General features: G+C 45.0%; 1 protein-coding gene across 1 annotated transcript in view; it reads left to right on the top strand.

The window, feature by feature from the left end:
- Positions 1 to 1,318: 1,318 nt before the first annotated feature.
- TNFRSF21 (TNF receptor superfamily member 21) overlaps positions 1,319 to 25,416 on the top strand; it is a 64,514-nt gene continuing 40,416 nt past the window's right edge. The window contains exons 1-3 of the mRNA XM_069563351.1: positions 1,319 to 1,878; positions 19,099 to 19,750; positions 21,280 to 21,774. Of these exons, the coding sequence (XP_069419452.1) occupies positions 1,792 to 1,878; positions 19,099 to 19,750; positions 21,280 to 21,774 (1,234 nt within the window). The 5' untranslated portion in view covers positions 1,319 to 1,791. The remainder of the gene's footprint in view (positions 1,879 to 19,098; positions 19,751 to 21,279; positions 21,775 to 25,416) is intronic.

The following is a 25,416-nucleotide window of genomic DNA, read 5'->3' as shown; positions in this document are numbered from 1 at the left end:
ACCTTCAGAGGTACTGTAATGATTCTTGAAGCAGATAATCGAGAAACTATATTATCTTTAAGTAGAAGGGGTCACAGAAGCTAGGAGAGGTCCAGCACCATAGAGTTCACAAATGAGTGGTGTGAACCAGATGGTCAAAGAGGCAGTTTCAGTATAGTGTGCCCTGTGCTGGCAGAGACTCAATGGTAAAGAATCTGCTTGTAAACGCAGGAGATGCAGGAGGTGCGGGTTCGATCCCTAGGTGGGGAAGATCCCCTGGAGAAGGACGTGGCAACTCACTCCAGTATCCTTGCCTGGAAAATTCCATGGACAGGGGAGCCTGGCCAGCTGTAGTGCACAGGGCTGAAAAGAGTCAGACATGATTGAGCAATTGAGCACACACATGCTGTCAGAACCTAGACGATGGACACTGTTCAGAAATGGTGGTGCTGCCAGGAGACTCTGCCTCCCCCCAGGTGAGACAACAAGAGGGTTGTCAGGTCCTCACTCACATTCAGAAATGCAGGCGGTGCCAACTGTGCCCAGGAATGCTCTGTGCTCTTACTTCCGAGGCACTATGTTACCTCCCTTTCTACCCACCCACCTCCCACAAAGGCATTTGGAACTCAACTCAAAAATGTTTAATATGTTTTTGGAGGGAGAGTGTTTCTTATCTCTGTGATAAATTGATTCAGAGCTCTGGATCTTTTATTTAGGAAAATGCACCTGCCCACATATTTCAGGGGTTTCCAAGGCCTCTGGAAGAGCATCTATGGATCCAACTTCCGTGGACTCCAGGTTTGGAATTCTTTAGTCTGGACTTCCTTAATTGCATTTATTAACCCAGAGGATTTCAAATTTTGTTCCAAAATCTCCCCAAATCACCTGGAGAAGTGAAAAAAAAAAAAAATCCAAACACCCAGACCACATTCTATTCCGATTCAAGCAGAATCTCTAGGGTGGGAGCAGGCATCAAAGTTTGTTTTAAACATCCCAGGTGATTCTAAAGTGCAGCTAAGTTTGGGAACCAACTCACTGGTCTCTTTATGGCACACCGTTGATCTAAATGCTTTTTGCTTTTTCTCTGATCTTACTCATCGAGCCAGAAACAATAGAAAGGCGTCTGTCACAGAAAATAACTTACTGAGAATCATCTTAGTAAAGAGGGAAATTTGGGTCAAGGGAGTGCATACCTTCGCAGCGTTTTCTTTGGATTAGAAAGCAGCTGCAAGTTCTTCAGCGAACGGCAGGGGGCATCCTGCACCTCCTTGCTTGCTCTGGACCGCCTTCTCAGTTCTGCTCGCACAAAGAGCCCGGCCTCCTTCGCGATGACATCACAAAGGGCCGATTCCCCGCCCCTTCGGCGCCACCACGTGTTTCCCTGCGCTCGGCGGCCACAAGACTCAGTCCCTCGCCGGCCGGTCAGGGCAGCGGAGGACGGTGGTTGGCAGCGGCCGGAGGCTTCGCTATGGGAAGTTGTTCCTTCGTTCTCTCGCGCCCAGCCCTCCTCCCTTGTTCTCCGCAGCCGCTGTCGGAGGAGAGCACAGGGAGGTGCGGGTTGCAGCAGCGGCTGCTTCTCCCCGTCCGGACAGCCGCGCAGCTGGGCAGGTGCTAAGCGCCCCCGGAGCCTCGCTCGCCGCCTCCCTCCTGTGTCCGGCCGTCCGGCTGCCGCAGTGCACATGGGGTGTTGGAGGTAGATGGGCTCCCGGCTCGGGAGGCGGCGGTGGATGCGGCGCTGGGCAGAAGCAGCCGCCGATTCAAGCTGCCGGGGGGCCACGCGCCCCGGGCGCCCTGCGAGCCCCGGGCTCAGCCATGGGGACCTTCACGAGCAGCAGCACCGCCCCGGCCTCCTGCAGCCGCATCGCCGGAGCCACGATGATCGCGGGCTCCCTTCTCCTGGTGAGCGCTCCGGGTGGGGTAGACGGGAGTCGCGGGCGGCGGCGGCGCTGGAGCCGAGGACGCCGCGCTCCGGGAGCGGGGCGGGTCGCGGGGCCGGGGCTTCGGGGGTGCTGGGTGCAGAGGGGGCAGGTTGCGAGCGAGGGCAGGCAACAGACCCGAGGGCTTGGATCGGGTCATTTTGAGGGAGCCGCAGAGCTCAGCCCGACTCCGGAATGAAGGCGAATTGTTTTCCTTGCAGTCTGGCTGCGCCGGGAGAGGCGCTGGAGATGGCCACTCGGCTTCCTGCGCATTTCAGGGTTTCTTCACCTCCTCCGCCCCTCCGGGGCCCCCACCCCCCTCGGCGCACCCGCAGGGCCCCCAGCCGCTAGCCCCTCCGCGGGGTGTGGGCCCGGGGAGCCGAGGCTGGCGGCGGCCGCCGCTTTGTTGCAGCTGCAGTGTCATGCCGGGATGCTGCTGCGGTGGGAGAGCGCGGGACCCGGGCGCGCCGGCCCCCCGGAACGCCGGGTGCCTCGGCGCCTCCCTTAGGAGCGGGCGCCTGCTCCCCTTCCCCCTTCTCTCCGCCTTGACTGGGTGGGTCCCGGTTTCGGCACGCCCAAAAAGGAGCCCCGAGACCCACTCTCAGGCGCCCCCAAAGCGCCGGCTCCCAGCCAGGCGGCCAGCGCGCTGACACTTGAGTGGGGGGAAGGGGAGAGCCCACCATAAAGGAAGCTGAATTTCCCCCCGTTTTTCCCCATCCCTCGCTTACCTGTGGCCGGGCAGGTGAGCATGGAGGGTGGAGCAGCTTCCTTCTTCTGCACCCGGTCTGCATTCAGCTCCAGGGCGTGCCCTGTAGCTAGTTCTCTCCATCATTTATCTTGCCAAAGCCTGAAAGCACCTTCGACCCAAAACTTGTCCCCAACTTCCCCACATCCCGTCCCCGCCCTTCCAAATATTGGCGGGGGGATGGGATGAATTAGGTGGAAGAAGAAAATTGATTTGAGATCAAACCCACGAGCCACCATAAGCTTCCGTGCTTATCTTTCTGTGTCTGCCGGGTGGATGGAGATTCTTAGCTAAAAACCGAACAAAAACAAAAAAACAAGAGCCTATTTTCATGGCAAGGCCGTGTCAAGGAGAGGCAGGCTTGCTGTCTCCTTCCCGAAAAGGGCTTAATGCCTGGCCAACCAAGATCTCTTAGATCCCAGGGCACTGCAGTTGCTATGGCTTGGGAATTCATCCTACAGACACTCTGGTTCCCTGTGCGAGGGTGTGTTTTAAAGGGGAAGAGAGACACTAAAGAAAAGTTTGGTGCTGTTCGGATTTATAATGAGGCAGGTCCCAGACTCCCTTCAAAGACCCTTTTCTGCCCATTCTATAGCAGTGGCAAAGTCAAGATTTGTGTCCTTGACACGAGGGTGTTGGGTGGTGGGCAGTAGGCTGGGAGGGTCCTTGAAAGCAGTGGGCATGGATTCGACAGTTGGTGTGGAGAGAAACTCATCTAAGTCCTGGGGAACATCGATCCCAATATCAATGGAGGTAGGTCCATCCTCAAGCTGCCTCCTTCTCAGTCTTAGATCTACTGCCCTACACCTAATGCTCCCCTTGGGGTCCACTCCTGGATTAAGTCTTAAGTCAGTGCAATATTTCATTGACTTTACGTTTCTGCATGAGATGCTTAAAGTAAGGTCGTGGTGTAATTAAAGCATAGGTTGCTTTAACCTCCAGAGAAAGAGCCCAGCTCCTTTTCAGAAATCATTAAGTCTGGTTGACCTAAAAAATTGTGCACTGGATTTGCAACTGAAGACTTGAGAAAGTAAGTTTGCCTGTCTTTTTTTAAAAAGTAATTTATAGTGGAGCTTAGATGCAACCTTGAGATACTAACTAAAATGAGAGTGCTTATTCTCATGCTAACTATAACAGAAAAGTTCCACTGCAGTTCATTGAGTGCCCTGAGTTGACCCCTTTGTCCGGAAGGGAAACTGAGAGAGTGAACAGGGGTCACCAGGGTGGGGAAGCAATGTCTTTTATTTTTCCCACTCTACCAGCTATAGTCCTTAGCCCAGACGTTGATAGCACATGAAATGATGATCTCATGGTGAAGACTCCACGGTTGGGCACGGGTTCCATCCCTGGTCACGGAACTAAAACCCTAAATGCTGTACAATGTGGCCAGAAAAAAAAAAAAAAAGATGATTTCATGACATTGTTATAAGGATTCTTTATCCCACTGGGATTCTTGGCCCTATGAAAATGGCAGACTTCAGGTACTGCAGCTCAGGTCCACGCGGCAGCATGCTCAAGGCACATGGTTTTCCTCTTCTTTCAAATATTTCCTCTTTTAGGGTGAAGATATTTGTTACTGTCATCATTTTTGATTCTTTCTTGTGATGACAGGCTAACTGAAGGAGAACTTACTGTAAGCTTTAAAAACCCTTTTTATATGATATATATACAGCATATAACATGATTATCGTATATATCAGGTGCTTTATAGATAGTACCTATCTTAGTCCCAACATCTCTGTGAAGCCAGTGGGATGAGCTCAGTTTTCCAGTTGAGAAAATGGAGACCGCAAAAACTTCACTGGCAGTTCTGGGCCACCCTGCTCCCAAGTGTTGAGGGCACTGGTACTGGGACCCAGGATAGCTAGGCTCCCTCTCACGACTCCACTGCCTCCCTGCTGTGCCACTCTGCGGGTTTCACAACTCCAAACTGCCCTATGAGGAAATGCAACAAGAGAGAGGACTCACTGGGGGAGAGTTGAGGCTGGTGGCTTGATTTGTTGCAGGACACTGATGAGAATTGCATGAATACCTTTGGGGGAAAGTATTCTTGCTGCTTGCACTTCTGTTTCTGATGTGTTGAGATGTCTGCATGATATTGGAAAGTAAACCACACACTGAAAGGCAAAATATTGTGCGTTTCAGGCCAAAAATCTGGAGAGCAGATGAATGAGACCTTGAGGTTTGTGCCAGTGTTAAGAAATGCCCTAGAATGGGCTCACAACACACTCAGAGATGTCTCTTGCCCTCAAGGAACTTGCTTTGACTGCACAGATAGAATATTGGCAGTGGGACAGTCAGAAGAAAAAGGAGATGTAATTGATAAAGGAAATGAGGTCTGAAATGTTAGAACCCACTAATCTGCGTATATTATGAATTCCTGATAGAAGAACAGTTACTGTAAGAGCTTTCAGATGAGTACTCACCTAGAAAGTCCCACATATGGGTGTTTGTTACTGTTGTTGAGACTACATGTCTTAGTGCCATCTCCTGACCTTTGCTTATTAAAGTTAATCATCTAGCATCCTGGCGTTTGACTTCGGCTATTTGACTAGATTGGTGTGGAGTAGCTGGTTGGGGCTGAAGTCCTGAATAGATGCTAGACTAAGTGACAGGTTCAAGGAGAACTTCGAATTAGAGCTAATGTTATATCCAAAAGATTTTCTCCTTCATATACACCTGAACTTCACAGTCCTAGAGTGTGAAAGCTGCAAGGGAAAACTTGGAGGGGAAAAACAGCCTAGATAGGGGAAGCAGATTATTTTTTCATGTTAACAAACCTACATTGAGCGCTTACTCTCAGAGGCACTGTTCTTGGTAGTGGGAACCCAGGAATGAATTAGAACTTGGATCTTGCCCTGCAGGTACAAAGTATATGGTGTATAAATGGACATAGCTATCAATAGTGCTGGTTGAGTTTCACACTTTCAGAAAGAACCCCCAGATGAATGTACTATGCTCAAAGTAATACACAAAATGTGATGGATGTTAGCATCTTTAAACTACTTGAGGGACTTCCGTGGAGGTCCAGAGGTTGAGGCTTCACCTTCCAACGCAGGGAATGAGGGTTTGATCCCTGGTCAGGAAGCTAAGACCCCCAGTGCCTCACCACCAAAAAACCAAAACACAGAGAAGCAATATAGTAACAAATTCACTAAATACTTAAAAAATGATCCACATCAAAAAAAAAAAATCTTAAAAGAAAAAACCACTTGAAGAAATTGTGGCTTTTAGTTTGAAAGTCAAAATAAAAAATTTTGTAGTCTCAGAATAACATCTATTAGACTTGGTAGAGAAGATGACTCATGATCGCACAAGTCAGATATGTCCTGGAAGGCAGGGTTTCTCACATACCATGTGAATCTCCCATCCCTATTGTCAAACTGTATAGGATGGGATTGAGCTTTTTCATCTGAATTCTCAGCTGTTTCTAAAGGCATATGGCTGAATCTGCCACAAGCCCAGTACAAAACAAACAAACCTACAGTGTAAAGAAGACACACAGGCACATCAGATCAGCAAGAAAACAATTCCTTGTCATGGAATCCCTATTACCCAAAGTTGAGAAAATACCAGCACTAGATCTGCCAACTCGCTAAACTGCATATTTTAGTGTGGCTAAATTTGGACACAGTCTTTCCAGCTGTAGGTGGTCAGCACGGTTAATACTGTATTTTCCAGCACCATTTGCAGCAGGCCTCTTTCTCCAAGTGGATGGAGTGAGTGGGTGTGGGTTCAAGTTGGTTTCAGCAGGTGCTCTGTGTCCCATCTATTTGTAGATCAGAATGAGGAGACATTTTTCAGCCTTAGGCTTGACTGTGAGGGTGAGAGGTGCAGTCTCTTCAGAGACTCTGGGGACACGTTGCAAATCGGTTTTGTCCTCATCTGGCCCTTTGTAAAGCATGTAAAGTATAATTGGCTTCAGGGAACTTTGTGTGTGTGTGTGTGTGTGTAATGGGAAATGGTGAGAGGCATCATCAGATTATTCCAGGGCCAGAGTGAATTGAGTGGCTTTTTGTCAACTGCAGTGCCTCTTTTTCCAGGAAGCACTGACTCTGCTGGCCTTCTTCTCCCAAGCAGGCCTGGCAAAGACTTGGTGATACCAGGTCACTCGGCAACTTCCTGGAAAATTCAGGTGCTTCTCTTCAGTGACAGAAGTCTCTCATTGCCTTTGGGCTTGTGCCTGATGACCATTTGGAATGGATTCGGTCTGGAGCATTAGGCGCAGATGATGTCTGTTGGACAGAATGAAAACTGAAGCTGCAAGAGGAGTTATTCTGGCCCCCAAGTTGAATCCCCCTTTAGCATTAGCAGGACACTGGGCGTTGTAGTTGGAGTAGCAGCTGCTGAGCTGCGATTCTTTAGGAAAGCGGCGAGATGGTGAATAAATCCTGGCCATGCCCCCGTGTTTGTATTTGTCAAATACCAGAAAGTAAACAGGCAGCCTGAATTGGCTTGTGTGCTGCCACCTGGCTTCCATACCACCTTCCATGTCCAGCCTGAGTCCAAGAGAGGAGAGGAGCTGGGCAGAGCTTGTAAGTAGGAAGGGAACTGGCTGATGTCAGCGAGTATCTGCTGAAGACTCACGGGGGCTGTAGAAACACGGGGCTCACGGATGTTTAGGCTGTTGCTTCAGAGCAGTGGTGATCTCACTTTTCTTTCTCTTCTTCATGGCCACGCCGAAGGGTAGATACGTGGCATCTTAGTTCCCTAACCAGGGATCGAACCTGTGCCCCCTGCATTAGAAGCGTGGAGGCATAACCACTGGACCACCAGGGAAGTCCCGTGATCTCACTCTCCTTGAGAGATGCTGAAGGCCACCAGGAAGAGTCCTTTCTCCTGGATTCTGCAAAAAAATCCCACACGTCAGCACCCTGGCCTTGAAGATGACAGATGCTTCTGTGGTGGGAAAGTTGTGCTCAATGTGTCCTCAGGGTGTGGCGCTTGGAGCCATTTGCAAATCTGTTTTGGGAAGAGGAGCCTGAGTTGAATGGATTTAGCCGGGAGGAGAGGAGTGAGACGGGTTCTGGAATCAAATGAGCAGCAGTGGCTCTAAGGGGGCTCTGGTCCCGATAGAGGGGAGGAATATTAACGGCTTTGAAGATGAATCATTGATTTGGATTATTATCAAGCTTCTTTTTATTGAGCACATACTATTGGCAATGAGTTGAATAGCTTCTACAAATGATCTCAATAGACCCTTCAAGTCCATGAGGTACTAGCATTAGCCCCATTTTACAGGCAGTGAGGCTTAGGAGAAGCCATGGTCAAGAAATTGGCAACTGCCAGAGCGAGGGCTCGGAGAAGGCAATGGCACCCCACTCCAGTACTCTTGCCTGTAAAATCCCACGGACGGAGGAGCCTGGTAGGCTGCAGTCCATGGGGTTGCTGAGGGTCAGACACGACTGAGCGACTTCACTTTCACTTTTCACTTCGATGCATTGGAGAAGGAAATGGCAACCCACTCCAGTGTTCTTGCCTGGAGAATCCCAGGTATGGCGGAGCCTGGTGGGCTGCCGTCTGTGGGGTCGCACAGAGTCGGACACGACTGAATTGACTTAGCAGCAGCAGCAGAGCGAGGACTCAGATCTAAGTCAGCCTTCATACACACTGCTCTTTCAGCCAAGGTGTGGGTCGGGCACAAGCAACCTTAATTTACTGGAATTTTGTTTCCCGTTAAAGGAATACTTTTACCTGAGAGTCGAACATTCTCTTTCCACTGGGTGAGCGGTTCTGCCCCATGGTGGCATCTGGAAGTTTAGCGAAAAGGGCTGATTATAGCATAAGAGCAACCTGTGTGTGCCGATTGAAAGGGAAGGGCGTGGAGCCACTGGCAAGCATTTTCCTATGGTGTGACTCTGACTGGCAATGGTTCCACAGTTAAGATGGAAAGATTCTCTTGCAAATTGAAATGTTATAAATAGGGAAGAGATGCTGTGCTTTCCTGCTCCTGGGGTCATTTTGAAAAATATTTGCCTAGTGAGTAGCAGTATGACACGAATTCTGCTTAGCAAGCTAGTTTCAACTCATCCTGAGAACTCAAGAACCTCTCAGGGTTTCGTTTGCTGCCTGCCTGATTATTCGTACAGGATCAGTCCACAGGTTTGCATCATCTGTTATTGGCATTTTCTTTAACTTTTCATTTCAGGTCTCTTAGAAACGGGTTGAGCTCTGTGATTTGCAGTCTCGGCTCCCGTGAGATGTTTGTATGTGGTTTTTCACACGTGGAGCTCTCTCCTAAGGGAACTTTTCAACATGTCTTTTCATAGATTGTAGATGCTGAGTACACTAAAGAAAGGCAGAAGGTGAGAAGAAATTTTATCATTGCTCCTGGAAGGAGGTTGGCCTTCTGATTTCCCAAAGAACCCTTTGGAGAAGGATTATTATTTTATGATGATTATCAGATAATCATCTTAGGTATGGCCTGATCAGCATATCCAGGATTAAAAGAGGCAAGAGGCGGAGAAGGAAAAAACTCAAGGCAAATGGTGACAGGTTCCCAGAATAATCTAACTAGTCGTTAATCACTCCTTGCTCTTTACTTCTGCAGGTCCGTGGCTCCTCTCTCTTTTTTGGTTGAAACCTGTACCTGGTCCAGAAATACCAGATTTGATGAGGATTGGGTATGCTTCTGCATACAGCATGCTCAAGGCCATTGTTGTTGTTATTCCTTTTCAGCTTCTTACAGACGACAGACAACGCACTATTCATCTTTGTGTTTCTAGCCCAATGCCCTGACACACAATATTTAAGCAATAAATGATTGTTGAATGAATTCCAGAAGGGTTTTGCTCTAAACTAACAGTTCATTCATTCTGGACAAGTTAGAGTGTAGTGGGAGCTTGATCTGAGTCTCAGTACTTGGAGCTACATCTCAAGGGTCTTTGACTTACTAACAAAGAACATTTTATTTTTTACTTCTTCCTTTTTTTTTTTTTTAATCTCATCTGAGATCAAATCCATGCCCCCTGCATTGGAAACATGGGAGTCCTAACTGCTGGACCACCAGGGAAGTCCCATGGTTTCCTAGTTCTTGAGTGTAGTCTCTGATGGTCTGACTGCTTTGAAGCGGTGGGTGAGGAAGGAGCGGATAAGGTTGGGTCACCCAAAGTTTGGATGTGAATTTGAGGTGCAGTGATTCATGTCAGTGCAACCTTCTTGCCTGCCAGTTTCTATGCCGACGTCTCCTCTGGTTGGCAGTGTGTTGAGTCATCCTACTGTTGTTGGACCCTTGGTTGTTGTTCTCATTGTTTTCCTGCTGCAGGCAAGCAGCACAGACAGAGTTGTCTCTGTACAAACCAGTTGCTCTTTTTTCTTTTGGGTTGTTCCCAAAAGTGAGGTACTTTTGATGTGTATTCGCCAAAGTGGAATTGCTGGGTCACAGGAAATGAATGAACTGTTTTCCGGCTCTTGCTGCACGTTGCCAGATTGTCTTTAGAAAGACTGATTGATTTAGATTGTCACCAGCAACCTATAAATGTGCCTACTACCCCACAAGCCGGCCAACATTGACGTTTATCATTTTAATTTACTTATGCTGCTTTAATAGAGATATGTAAAGGTCCTTGGTTGTGCAAATTTACATTTCAATAGTTGCAAGGGATATTATCAATTTATCCATGGGAAACTCAGTAGTAAAGAATCTTCCTGCAATGCAGGAGACGTGGGTTCGATTCCTGGGTTGGGAAGATCCTCTGGAGAAGGAAATGGCAACCCACTCCAGTGTTCTTGCCTGGGAAATCCCATGGACAGAGGAGCCTGGCGGGCTACAGTCCATTGGGTCACAAAAGAGTCGGACACGACTTAGTGACTAAGCAAGTTATCCGTATAATTATTCTGTCTCCACTGTTGAGAGCAATTTTTGTTAACTTGCTTTGTGTTAATTTTTTACATTTTCAGTTGTAAGCTTTTATTAGCTGTATATGGCATAGTTTTTTCCCAGGCTACTTTTAATGTTTTTATATTTTATAATGCAAACATTTTGGTTAGTTTCTTTTTTTTTTTTTTTTTGGTTAGTGACACCTCGAGGCTTTTGGGATTTTAGTTCCCTGACCAAAGATCAAACCTGTGCCCACTGCAGTGGGAGCCCAGAACCTTAACCACTCGACTGCCAAGGAAGTTCCACTTTGAATTTATATTTGATCTTATTAATGTTGGATTTGTTGCATTTCTGGACTTTAGCATGTTAGTGGTGAGAACTACATCGGTGTGTTGTGCAGGATGTTCATGCTCCTGATGTGAGTAAAGGATTTCATGGTCACATAAGTTTGGGAAGTTTTGGGCTCAACTAAATCACCATTTTCTGCAGCCCTCCTGGGTTGGGCGGGCCTCTTGCAGCGTTCATGAGGCTGCCATGAACTGTGCCTCTCCAAGAGACGACTCCAGTGAGGAGCATGTCCTAAACTTCTAGGCCAGGGGTTGCTAAGCTTTATCTGTAAAGAGCTAGATAGGATTTCTGACCACGTGGACCCTACGATCTCTGTGGACACCACTCAGATCTGCCTCTGGTTTGAAAGCAGATCTAGGCAATGCCCAGAAGAGTGGGTGTGGCTGGGTTCCAAGTCAACTTGATTTGTGGACACTGAAATTTGAATTTCAAATCATTTTCATGTATCATAAAATTTTATGATTGTTTTGATCTTTTTTTTAACCCAACTATTGAAAATGGGAAAACTAACCTTAAGCTTGTGGGTTATGAAAAAGCAGGGAGCTGGCTGGGATTTATTCACCCGTGTTTTAGACCCTAGAATCATCAACATCTTGTGGGACAAGATCAGGAAAATTCCCTCTGGAAAATGTTTCCTTAACTTTCCCTCCATCCATCTGCAGTGTACCAATAAATAACGAACCCTTTCTTCTCCTGTGTTTGCTCATCTGCTCGGTACTGTATATTCTAAATCTGTCTGGAAATGCCAGTTGGTTCTTGCTTCTCTTTTACCTCCTTCCATGCAGTCTGTATTTTTGGTTTTGTGGCGGGCTCCAAGCCTAGTAGGGTATGTTTTAGGATTACAGTTTTTTAAAAATCTGGAGTCTTTGACACACTTATCAGGAATTGGTTATTGGCATATTGTTGTTGTTGTTTTTTAAGTAAAAAGAGGCTACACCTTTTTTAACTAGTGTTTTAAAAACACAGGGATTATTGTTATTTTTATTGAATTAAAGATTCTTTAAATTCTATAGTGCTTTGCAAATTTCAGCAGTTTCATACATATGATTTCTGTTTTGAAATTATTTTTTATTTTTGACTGCTCTGCTCTTCCTTGCGGCACTTGAAATTTCTCTAGTTGCATTGCCTGGATTTCTCTTGTTGTGGCATGCAGGCCTAGTTGTTCCAAGGCATGTGGGATCTTATAGTTCCCTGACCAGGGATTGAACTCAAGTCCCCTGTGTTGAAAGGCAGATTCTTAACCACTGGGCCACCCAACCCAGGAAGTCCCTCTTATATATGATTTCTTATAATTCCATAATAACCGTTTGTTCCCCCTACCCCATATCATTTCTCCCCTTTTCCTCTTTACACTAGTAACCACTAGTTTCTTCTCTATTGGGTATTTGTGTTTTAATTGGAGTGTTTTGAAAAGTTGTCTAAGCCCAAGGGACTGAAGCTAAACTAGAGTACGATGATAAATAGAAGGGGTGATGATTAAAATAGCATTCATGAAGAACTACCTTGTGTCACGACTGTTTCACCTGTTCTTATCTGTAGTAACAATTGTGAAAACAATCCTAGGGTTGTGATCGTATGTATTATTTTTATTGTATTATAAAAATTATTTTTAGTTTATTATTTAATTATATTATTATTATTATCTCCATTATACTAATGAAGAAATGGAGACACAGGTTATACTGCTCCCCGCCTCCCCCACACCCCTATCAGGATCTGGTAGAGCTGGGCTTGCTCAGATGCTTCAGGCTAAATTAGATTTTGTTTATACAGGCTACAGTCGCTGCCCTGGCTGGTGGTGGCAGTTTTGCCAGGTTTAATGAGGACTCTGTAAATTCTTCACCTTCACCACTGTCTTATTTATAACTTGGGTTCTCCATGTAGGTGGGGTCTTAGCCTATAGAACTAGCTGTTGTGATGGGTGACGAGTGGGCTTCCCTGGTGACTCAGGTGGCAAAGAATCTGCCTGCAATGCCGGAGACCCAAGTTTGATCCCTGGGTCGGGAAGATGCCCTGGAGAAGGGAATGGCAACCCACTCCAGCATTCTTGTTGGGAGAATTTCATGGACAGAGGGGCCTGGGGGGCCACAGTCCATGCGGTCACAAAGAGTCAGACACGACCGAGTGACTAGCGTGACACAATAACATTGTGATGGGTGGTGTGCGATGTGTTTCTATGGTCCAGGTCCCTGAAGGCTAAGTACACACACTCTCCTGCATTGTAGGTTCCAGGGAAGACAGCATCTGGGTTGGTTCTGTCTTTTTTTTTTTTTTTTTCCCTTTGCCCTCCATCTCCTCTGAGCTTGCCTCCTTCCGGTCTTGTCGTCAGCACATTCTAGCCTCAGCATTCTCTGGATTCGCCAGCTTGAACGGCAGTCCCTGCTTTTGCCTTAGCAACAGAAGGCTTTTTAAAATCAGAGAGGATAGTAGACAGTGCCAGAGTCGGCCAAATTTATATAATGTAACTGGTAACGGGTCTCTCTGTGCTTTGCAGAAGGCTTTTTGCTTGGCACCTTTCTCTTGGTACATTCTTTTTCTCCCTTCAAATCTCTAGAATTCCGGGCAGTCAATGACTTATGATTACAAATTTAATGTGATGTGGAAAATAAAATGGTCAGAACTTCTGGGAGTATCTCTACTCTGCCTGGCTTTTTGCCATATGAGCATCTGTTTGTATGTTTTATTTTTCTAAAAATGTTTTTGATGTGGACTATTTTTAAAGTCTTTATTGAATTTGTTACAATATCGCTTCTGTTTTACATTTGGGTTTTTTGACCGAGAGGCATGTGGGATCTTGTCCCCCTGACCAGAGATCGAACCTGTAACCCCTGCATTGGAAGGTGGTGTCTTAAGCGCTGGACCACCAGGGAAGTCCCTATTAGTATGTTTTATCCTCACCATGTTTTTATAGTTACCATCTCAGGAATAACTTGTTTCCCTTAGTTATCGTATCCAAGGAAGCTGAGATTCCTTTTGACATATTAGTTTTAGGCAGTATTAACAATTTTTCTATAGTAAGCTCATAAGCGATCTTTCTGCTGGTCCATTATGAACAGACAAAAGTTTATTCCTGCCTTGAGTTTGCTCATTTTCTATGAAAAGTGATTGAGATTTGATAGGGAACAAGAATGACAAACACATCTACTTATAACCTGCACAGGCTCTTTCCCTCATTTATTAGAAAGATGAGGTCATGGGATAAGAATTGTTAAAGACAAATAAGCATCAGGACCTTCCTGGCAGTCTAGTGGTTAAGACTTGCAGTGCAGAGGGTGTGGGTTCAATCCCTGGTCAAGGAGCTAAGGTCTCACAGACCTGGCAGCCAAAAAACCAAAACAGAAAACAGAAGTAGTACTGTCACAGATTCAGTGAAGACTTTAAAAATGGCCCACATCACACACACACACACACAAAAAATCTAAAAGAAAAAGGAAAACAAGCAAAAATAAGCGTCAACATTCTGACATATATTAGCACATCTGGTGTTTCTTGGGTCCATCTCTGTGTCCTAGAGTAAGAGTGATATAACAGGATAGGTGTGATGCAAGTCGTCAAGGTGAGCGTGGAGACCTTCCCTCCTTGAAATGTGCTTTGTGTCCTGGGTTTTCCCTTTAATCCGTTCGTAAGTATTTGATGTGCTTCTGTACCCTGTGCAGTTTGGAGTGGTACACTGATTTTTGTCCATCTGTCGTTGTTGTTGTTGAAATAAGTGTCCTCTAAGTGAAAATTTTCAAATAGCTGAAGTTGAAATCAGGATGGGACATAGGTGACTTCTGGAGAATAATCTTGTTATACTGCTTATCATTCTAATCACCAAGTTACTCTAATCTTTTTATGAAATGAGAGCTATTTTAAATTCTTCATTACATTTTCTTGTCATCTTAAGCACCACACAGAGCATAATTCTTATAAGCCAGTTACGGTTCTGTGAAAACGGAATGATATCCTCAGGGGCTTTAGAGGTGAAACTGTAATATTTACCCTTACACCTAAGGGTGCCAGCCTGTTTGAGACATGGTGGAGGCATCTTGGCTTTCTGTCACTTGGTTTATCCCCAGCAACCTCCTCCACTCCCACCCTTTATTTTGCTGCTTCTAATTAATTATGGTCTACAAATCCACTCATTCATTTAGCCAACACACCCTGGTCAGGTATACCATGCATTGAGTACAGTCCTCGAGGGCTTGGAGAGCATCAGCATATAACATAGATTCTATTCTCATCCTCATGGAGCTTGTGGTCCAGAGGGGAAGACACACTAAACAGACAGATGTGTAACTACAGAATGATGGTTGTCATATAGGAAAGAAAGGAAGAGAGGATAGATAAACAGCAAAGCCTTACTATATAGCATAGGGAACTATATTCAATATCTTGCAATAAACCATACTGGAAAGGAATATGGAAAAGAATGTGTATATATGTATAACTGAGTCACTTTGCTGGACAGCAGAAATTCACACACTGTTGTATTGATAAATCAACTATACTTCCGTAAAATAAATTTTAAAAACAAAACATTTATTAACCTAAGGAAAGGGGGTAAGGGGTGAATGGGAGACCTGTTTTAAGTGGGGGAGGGGAGAGCAGGGTTGGGATTTTGGAGGAAGTCCTAACTCTGGTAAAGATTTTGCATCCACCCTAAGTCACGTGAGGAGCCACTGAGAGTTTTAAACAAGGGTTGGGAGGATCAGATTTGGCATGTGAGTTGGAATGAGTGCTCAAGAAAGGAAGCCACGAACTCCATCACCTGCTAGACTCTCCAAGGAGGTATGAGTGTTCCAGTGAGGGAGCTCCTGGTCCCTGCATTTTTGACGTTTCTTTTGATTGCTCAGCATAGGGGTTGGCAGGCTTTTTGTTTTTTTCCTTTGAAGAGGCAGATAAGTTTGCAGCCATATGGTCTCTTGCAGTTATCCATCTCTGCCGTTATAGCATGGAAACTGCCATGGACAGTGCCTAAATGAATGCCTGTTGTTGTTGTTTAATTCCTAAGTCGTGTCCAGCTCTTTTGCGATCCCATGGACTGTAGCCCACCAGGCTCCTCTGTCCATGAGATTTCCCAGACAAGAATACTGGAGTGGGTTGCCATTTCCTTCTCCGGAGGATCTTCCTGACCCAGGGACTGAACCCCATGCAGGGATCTCCTGCAAGACAGGTGGATTCTTTACCACTATACCACCAGGGAAGCCCAAATAAATGCCTAGGTTCCCATAAAACTTATTTACAGGAACAGGTGGCATGTGGGATGTAGTTTGCTGACCCTTGGCTCAGAGGATGCTCTGTTTATCATTTCCATGGTCGTCACCATTGAGGTGGTTGAGCAAGAGAGGAAATGCAATCTACATGGTTGTCCCTGGCCTCGAGCTGCTTATAATCATTATGGGAAGATAAGTATATACACTTTGGAAGTCTTCAACTAACATTACAAGGCAATATGTAATTAGGCACCAACATGATGAGCAAAAGAAACAGGAAATGTGATGAGTTTGCTCATTGGCTTGGAATGAGCATCTAGGAATGGTTGTAAAGGCTTCGTGGAGAAGGTGGAACTCTGACAATCACAGACACCTTGAAGTTGAATACACCTTGAATTGAATACAACCTAATCCAACCTGCTAATTTTACAAGCATGTAAACCCAGGTGGTATTGATCTTAAGGCAGAGCCTGGACAAGAACACAAGTCTTCTATTCTCTAAATCTTGGCCCAGGTAGTCTTTCTCTTTCAGGTCTGGTCCTCCCACAGTCTGAAAATACCTATCTAGTAAATTCATAGTAGTAAAGAAGAGAAGGACCGAGAGGTTCCAAGTTATGGGTTATTTGGTTCTTGAAGAAAGGGGTTCTTAAAAGACTGAGAATAGCATGATTGTACCTATTATTTGGGATGGCAAGGAAAGAAAAGAGAAACTAGTGTGGAGTGGGAAGGGAAGGAGGTGAATATGGATTATAGAAAGGTGCATGGGTACACTGACATGTGGGCAAGGAAGCAATCTACATGTCCTCAGTAAGAAGAGTCTCTAACTTCTTTACGTGTGCAAGTTCAAAGGCATATCCGTGCTGTTAGAGTACTTGACTGCTATAAAGAAGGAAGAAGTCTGTGTGCTCTGATGTGGAAAGATTTCAGTGATGCAGTAATAGAAGATGACCAAAAGCAAGTCATAGAATAGTGGGTATATATAGCCTTTCCCCTTCATATATGTAAACCAAACGCAAACCTGAGGTAGCCAACTTGGCCAAGTGAAAGCATGTATGTGTGTTTTATGTGTAAATGCTCAGAAAATGGTCTGGAAAGATACATACCATAATAAAGAGAGTGTTTCTCTGGGGGTAGGAGGCTTTGAGCAGAGACTGAAACATTTCACTCTATTTCATAATTATTAGAATGGTTACAAGGACTAGTTAGGGAATGTGGGTTTGACTTGTATACACTGCCATATTTAAAATCAATAACCATTAAGGACCTACTGTACAGGGAACTGTGCTCAATGTTATGTAACAACCTAAATGGGAAAATAATTTGAAAAAGAATAGATAACATATATAAGTATAACTGAATCACTTTGCTGTACACCTGGAACTAACTCAACATTGTTAATCAACTATGCGCCAATATAAAATAAAAAGTTAAAAAAGAATGTTTATTTTTATTATAAATAATGATTTTAAAAGAACAGTATTAAAGCAATAAGGGAACTTCCCTGGTGGTCCAGTGATCAAGCTTCACGCTCCCAGTTCAAGGTTAGGGTTCTCCTGGTGGGGAACTAAGATCCCACAGGCCACATGGCACAGCCAGAAAAGAAACAGAACAAAAACAGTAGAAAGTGCCAGGTTGGGTGAGAGTTGGAGGGAAGGATCTGACAGTTGAGCTGGGTTGTCTCCAAAGTGGTTCTGGGAATCCCAGGTGATTAGAGCCCAAGGGGGCCCGTCTTGTTTCAGGAAGTCCAAAACTTAGTTGGGGATCAGAATCATTGGGAAAGCTTAAAAACCAAATCAAACCAAAACCGATTCCTGGCCCCACTGCAGATCCATCTGATCTCAGATGATGGGCTGGGGATGTGGATTTTCAAAAAGCTTCTCAAGGTAATGTTGATGTTGCAGTTGAGGCCCCAGGCTTGCTTTGAAGCTCTGATTTAATTCCGCTGCCTTGGTATCAAGGAGAGATGGAAGACTCTCGATCATATAGAACCAGCCTCAGGTTTTCTGGCTCCTGTTCTCCTCAGTTTTTTTCATTGCCTGTGTCTCTTGATTTAGATGTTTTCCCTAGCATCAGCTTTTAGGCATCATCTCAGCTTGTTTTTACATTTTATAGGGAACTTTCTTAAATATTGTTTTTGAACTTTAACTGCCCTCCTTCCCATGCTTTGTTCTTAGGCTCTTGGGTGGCTGCAGGTCCATGCTGCGTTGATCATGGCCTCAACAAATAGGAGGTGCATCTGAAAGTATTAACTCTGTTGTTTAAAGCTCATTCAGAACACCAAGGGTCTGCCTCTGATTTACAAAATAAAAAGAAAAGGCCATTTAGCTTTGTAAAGACAAAACCTTTGAAAAAAAAAAAACAAACCACACTTTGTCTGTTGATTAACACCAACTGGATCACCTGTAGTAGCAGCTTGAATTTTTGTTATCCTGCCATCTCAGCTGATTTGTCCAGGTATCAACAAATGGCTACCCATCAGTTGGATTGTAGCAGGAAGATACTATTCAGCAAGTTACTTTCCTCTTGCATTAAGATTTTAACTGCTGTGTAGCATTTTTAATATGAGTCCCAAAGTGCTTTCACATTCATATTCTCCATTGATTTTATAATCAGTTTGCAGCTTCATTTTACAGATGGAAAAAAAGAAAGCTGAGGCAAAGGTCAGGCAACAAAGCCAAAACTTTGCAGCCAGGAGATCAGGCCCCCTATGGAATTGTAGTCTGTTTTTCTCTCTCTCTCTCTCTCTCTTATATGTAGCTGTTAAAAGGGGACTTCCCTGGTGGTTCAGTGGTTAAGAATCCACCTTCCAGTGCAGGAGACTTGGGTTCAATCCCTGGTTGGGAACTAAGATCCCACATGCCACTGAGCAACTAAGCCCCTATGTGCCACCACTAGAGAGAAACCTAAGAGCTGCAACTAAGACCCAGTGCAGCCCCAAATAAATGAATGAATATTAAAAAAAAATGGCGCAGTACTGGTCAGACTTTTGACGGGAGTGAGGATGGTCGGGTAGGGATTGTTCCATCCTTTCTCCTCCTCTTCCTGTGCAACATCTTCTTAGCTTTTGTTCCTCCTTTCCCTTTTTTTTCCTTTCAGCTTGGATTCCTCAGTACCACCGGGGCTCAACCAGAGCAGAAGGCAACAAGTCTCATTGGCAAATACCACCACGTCGACCGCATCACTGGCCAGGTGCTCACCTGTGACAAGTGTCCAGCAGGAACCTATGTGTCCGAGCACTGTACCAACACAAGCCTGCGTGTCTGCAGCAGCTGCCCCACGGGGACCTTCACCAGACACGAGAATGGCATCGAGAAATGCCACGAGTGTAGTCAGCCGTGCCCCTGGCCGATGATCGAGAAATTACCTTGTACTGCCTTGACTGACCGAGAATGCACTTGCCCACCTGGCATGTTCCAGTCGAATGGTACCTGCGCCCCCCACACGGTGTGCCCTGTGGGTTGGGGGGTGCGGAAGAAGGGGACAGAAATGGAGGACGTGCGGTGTAAGCAGTGTGCTCGGGGGACCTTCTCCGACGTGCCTTCCAGTGTGATGAGATGCAAAGCGTACACAGACTGTCTGAGTCAGAACATGGTGGTGATCAGGCTGGGGACCAAGGAGGCAGACAACGTCTGCGGCCCGCTGCCGTCCTCCTCCAGCACTGCCCCACCCGCCGCTGGCACAACCAGCCTTCCACGCCCTGAGCACACGGAACCCCATGACGCCCCTTCCTCCACTCTCATTCCCAAAGGTAACTTAACCTCATGAATTGCGTATGTGCGGAGGGCTCCGAGCCCTGTGGAGCGAGGCTGGGAGCCATGATGCTTCTCCATCTTGTCTATTCCAAAGTCACCCCTTGAAGATGGGGCTTGCCTTTTGCGGCTGTTTAAAGTCTAGCTTCCATGGACCTATTAGAAACATTGAGACCAGAAGTGTTAGCTATTAGGGAGGAGTGAATATCTGAGAACTAGGTGACATCAAGTTAGAAAATCAGAACCAGGAGAAACAAGGTCAGCGCGTAGCCTTGGGGAAATCACTGAACTTCTGCAGGCCCTGGTCACAAACTTGCCAATCATATGACACCATAAATGAGCGATTTGGCTCCTTTAAGGTCCCTCTGGATTAAAAGTTTTCTAACACCCAGTCAGTCCTGGGGAGACACAGCTGGAAGGTCAGAAGGAGAAGGGGAGAAAAATACCACAACATCTGGAAGGGAAAGATGAACGCTGGATCCGAGGGGAGTGCGAGAAAAGGAAGGTCAGGCAGGAATGTCAGGAAACAAACACGTTTGTGTCATGTTGAGGGTAACTGGCGTTCACATCTGGAAAAGAGTTTTTTATTTTTCTCCCATAGGACTTTATGTCCTTCATCAAGTATATCCCAGTTTTCCTCAGAATTCATTTTGAATCTCAGGCAAGAATAACATTTAGCTTTTATTTCCAAATTCCTTTTGATTGAGTTTAATTTTCATGAGATGATGGCCGAAAACTGTCCAGTGAGCTCTCATGTGTGGTTATGTTTGACCTTCTGATGAGACCCCATAAGGAAGGCCTTCTCAAAACCGCCACTGGAAATGAAGAAGCAGCCTCAGAGAGCTCCTGTGATCTCTCTAGGTTTCCTCAGGGGTCAGGTCCTGTCTCTCAGGACTTGAAGTCCCTGGCTTTCATTCCTTAATGGAAAACTGCTTGTGGAAGCTTCTCTGAAAACACTCCACTAAGCTGCGTGCCCAAATCTTGCTGCTCTGTTATTAGCACATACTAAGCAAGTCCTGCTCTATTTTGTTCACTGAGTATCCCTCCAAACCTTTCTCTGGTCCAACATAGATTGGGGTTTGAACTCTTTCCTTTTTCTTAGTTATGTTTTCCATTTTACCACTGCCTCATGAAATAGCCAGTTGGTGGGAGAGGAAGAATAAAGAAATCAAAAGACAGTGGAATTCAATTGGAGCTAGTTTTCTAATAATCAAAACAATTAAGAGTTGACATAGTACGTGCAGCGCAGGAGAAGCTACTGTGAAGCTCAGGCGCTTGGTCCCTGAGGATGCCCTTGCTTTTGGCAGGAGAGAGTGAGTTTAGCTGTTAAGCTGAGTTTTAACCTCCCACATAAAGGCATTGTCAAAGTCTTTGTGAAAATGTACAATATCATTTATTCTAAAGCTCCATAGGTCATCTCTTCTTGGATTATCTGACCTGGTTTGGAGATGACTAGGAAGAGGATGAATGTGTAGATACCCCACATATAGAAAAACTCTTCCCCCCTCCTTACTCTTTTTTTTTCTAGGCATCAACTCAACAGAATCCAACTCTTCTGCCTCTGTTAGACCAAAGGTGTCAAGTGGCACCCAGGAAGGGACAGTCCCTGACAACACGAGCTCAGCGAGCGGGGAGGAGGGCATGAACAAGACCTTCCCCAAGCTCCAGGTAGTGAACCACCAGCAAGGGCCCCACCACAGACACATCCTGAAGCTGCTGCCGTCCATGGAGGCCACTGGGGGTGAGAAGTCAAGCACGCCCATCAAAGGCCTCAAGAGGGGCCACCCCAGGCAGAACCCACACAAACATTTTGACATCAACGAGCATCTTCCGTGGATGATCGTGCTTTTCCTGCTGCTGGTGCTGGTGGTGATAGTGGTGTGCAGTATCCGGAAAAGCTCGAGGACTCTCAAGAAGGGGCCCCGGCAGGATCCCAGCGCCATTGTGGAAAAGGCGGGGCTCAAGAAACCCACGGCCCCCACCCAGAACCGGGAGAAGTGGATCTGCTACCGCAATGGCCACGGTGAGCCTGCCAAACTCGCTCCGAAGAGAGATTCTGCAGTTTCTGGAATCTGCTTTTATACCACGTGCTGTTTGATCTGGTTGTGATAGGAGAAATGAGGTGGTTAGCATGTGACTGTGGTGATGTTCAGAGAGAATTGCTCATCTCTCCTGGTTCCCCTGGGCATTTAAAGGACAGTATTTCCAAATGAGACATGACAGTGACCTTCAGGGTCTTTGTTTGACTTTGTTGTGTAACAGGTGAGGGGATCAAGTTCAGAGAAGTTTGGCTGCCTTGACCCAGGGGAGTCAGTCTTTTGTTTCAACGAAGGTGGGACTGAATCCGTATCTCCTGATGAGGCTGCTGAGAAAATAGAGGGAAGAAAAAGGCAACTTGTCTGAAGTGCGCTTTTTCGAATTTGAACCTTGCCTTTAGGTTCCTATCACTTTACCCACATGTATTTTCCCCCCCTTATATTTTTAGGATCTCATCTCTATCGGGAAGATAGGAAGGTTTTTGGGGTTTTAGACACCCAAAGCTTAGTATCTTGGTCACCTGAGGCTGGCCCCATAACTCTTACCTAGTTATCAGTGTGTATGAGTATTCCAGACGGGCTGGAATATTTCAATTTTTTCTCTTTGGAGGGCAAAACATGGCTTATGAAACTTTTCCTGGCAGCTAAGTGTGATCTAAAGATTGCAGTTTTCAGACTGTGGCAGTAAAACTTCCGTTTCTTTAATATTAAATAAGATTTTAGCCCAAGTTTTGATAATCCCATTCAGGATCTTTCTCCTTAAAGATAAAGGCGTAAAGCTTAACTTCCTGTAAAGTGGTTTGACCTTTTGTATTGAGTCTTAAACTTGCTTATACTCTTTGGCCCAGCAGTTCTATTTCTGTGAATTTATCATAAAGATATAAACCAGAAATACTGAAACAAAAAAATTTAAGCACAAGGATCTTGAACTTTTAATTCAACATCATGTATAATAAATAAAAACCAAAAGTAATCGAAGGGTTGGTTTTAGAGAAATGACTGAGTAAATTGTGGCATATCCATATTATGACTATGAATATTACGTTGAGGTTGAGGATTATGAAATTTTTATTTTTTTTTTTACCCATGACATGGGAAAACATTTATACTAGATTAAAGAATAGAAAAACCACCATACTACACACCTTATATAATATAATCTTAGCTATGTTAAAACTTGGGAATAAATTCTGAAAAAAAATATGCCAAAGTGACAATGAAGTTTCTTTCAGTTTAGTGGTGTTTATGTGGATTTATCCCTTATTGGTTTTGTTTTTTATCCGAATTTTCTTTAATAAGCACATGCTACACTTATAATCAAAAATGTGGAGGAAGTTTAAGAAAACAACTCATTTTATTTCCCTTTGCTAATTTGTGTGAATATCAAACCAAGTGAAAGACTGGGGTAAACTTCCCACTTGGGATGAGCCTGCACAGATTTAAATGAAACAACCTTTGCTGGCAGCTGAAGAAGGAAGACTCCAATTCTCCCTTTTTAAGAAAAATCATTTTTATATGGATATAATTGCAAAAACACAAACAAATCGCAAATCAGTACAAAGAATATTTATATTTGTGTCCCCAGTTGACCTATTGCTAACATTTTGCCCTTCTGCATTATCCTTTGATCTTTTTCTATAAAAATATATATGTTTTATGTTATAAAATGTGCCAGGTAATTTAGTTATATATAAAATGTCATGTACCATAATATACAATATACAGGTAATTTCCCTGATGGCTCAGATGGTAAAGAATCTGCCTGCAATGTGGGAGACCTGGGTTCAATCCCTGGGTTGGGAAGATCCCCTGGAGAAGGGAAAGGCTACCCAGTATTCTTGCCTGGAGAATTCTATGGACAGAGAAGCCTGGAGGGCTAGACATAAAATAGTTTTTCTGAACCATTTCATGACCATTTATGGCAGCTACTTCAGTATTTATTTCCTAACAAAAAGGATATATTCTTAAAGAATAGCACAGTTTTCAACTTCCATAAGTTTAACATGGATACAATATTTTAATTTACCATGCGTATTCCTCAGTTGTCAACTGGCCCAGTAAAAGGCCCGTGATAGTATGCTTTTTCCTGTGATATAGGGTCTTGCCTAAGATCTGATATGTCATTAAACTGTCCTTTAAGTGGCCAGACAGAACCTTGGTTCTCTTATATCTAGTTAGCAGAAACAATGTGTCCACCCTGTTCAATTAAAGAAGCGACTCCATTGTTTTAGTAGCTGTGTTTACGGATTCAGTTATGGACAGCTGTATTTCTAAAAGTCTCTTGTGGTGTAGTTTTCAGAATTCTTGAGAATACAGGAAATTAATAGAAGTAAATCTAGTCCAGCAACACAAAGCAACTTAATACAACGGTTTTAGGTGTTTTTATGGCCGCCGTAACCTTGTAAACGACTATGTCTGTGTCCTTGAAACAATCCTATTTTGCAGAAAGAATGGAAGAGCCAAATCAAACAATACCTGACCCTACCTTCTGAGGAAGCAGAGCTTCAGCATTCTGTTTTTCCAGCTAAATCACAGTCATCTCATTCAGATGTTATTATCTCTTTCAGCAGTTTAACCTTTTTCCCTAGGATTTTGCCTTGGGAGGTTAATATTTAATTTTTTTTTTTTAAGGAAGATCTCGTCTTTCCAAATTGCTGTCCTCAAAGGTACACTCAGGTAAAATCCCATAACAAAGAGAGGTTCTGTTTCAGAAAAACCTTTCCAGGTGCTCAGAGAGGCCTCTGGAAACAATACCTTGTTGATCTGATTGCAGTGAGTTCTGGGCAGCAGATAATCCTGTATAGTAAGATCATTTTCTGGTCCTTATCCATTTCACACTGAATTGTTCAGGAGGATAAGGGTGAGGATAAAATCACCTAGTCCTGGGTGTTCTGCATAAGAGGTCATGTAAGACTTCACTTACCCTTGGCTCACCTTAAGCAGATGGTGCTGTGTTCCTGAATGCCCTGTAGACCCCAGCACTCTGAAGCCAGACCAGTGGTTCCCACCTTTCTCATCAACAAGAGCATCTCTTTTTTTGGTGGTGGGGGTGTCCTCTCGCCCCTTATGGATTTATGGTTTTAAAGTTGAATTCCACAAAGCTGCTACCCTACTTTCATGGAATCCTAGTGCTGGAAACACAAGATGAGGTCTTATGTGGCCAGGAGGAAGGGAGACTGAGAATGCTGTGGCATTTTGTGTGTTTTGTAGGTTTCCTTTACTTCTAAAGTCATAGCAGTTTTCTGTTTGGCCAGTTGGCACTGTACTCCTTTGAGCTCGGTCCATTGTGGGAGAACTGGTCTTTGTTCAAATTTTTATTCATTTGTTTAATTTTGTTTGTGCTGGATCTTCCTTCGTCTCTGCACAAGGGCTCTCTCTAGCTGCGGCGGGCAGGGGTCCTCTCTAGCTGCGATGCACAGGCTTCTTATTACAGTGGCTTCTCTTGTTGTGCACAGGCTCGACGGCACTCGGGCTGCAGTAGCTGCCGCTCTCAGACTCTCGAGCACAGGCTCAGCAGTTGTGGTGCAGGGCTTAGTTCCCCTGTGGCATGTGAGATCTTCCCAAACCAGGCGTCAGACTCGGGATCGAACTGGCCTTTATTGGGCTTATGAAGGAAGACCATTTCCCGG

The sequence above is a fragment of the Ovis canadensis genome, chromosome 20 (genome assembly GCF_042477335.2).
Source record: "Ovis canadensis isolate MfBH-ARS-UI-01 breed Bighorn chromosome 20, ARS-UI_OviCan_v2, whole genome shotgun sequence".
Classification (NCBI taxonomy): Eukaryota; Metazoa; Chordata; class Mammalia; order Artiodactyla; family Bovidae; genus Ovis; species Ovis canadensis.
This window is presented reverse-complemented; position numbering and strand designations above follow the sequence as displayed.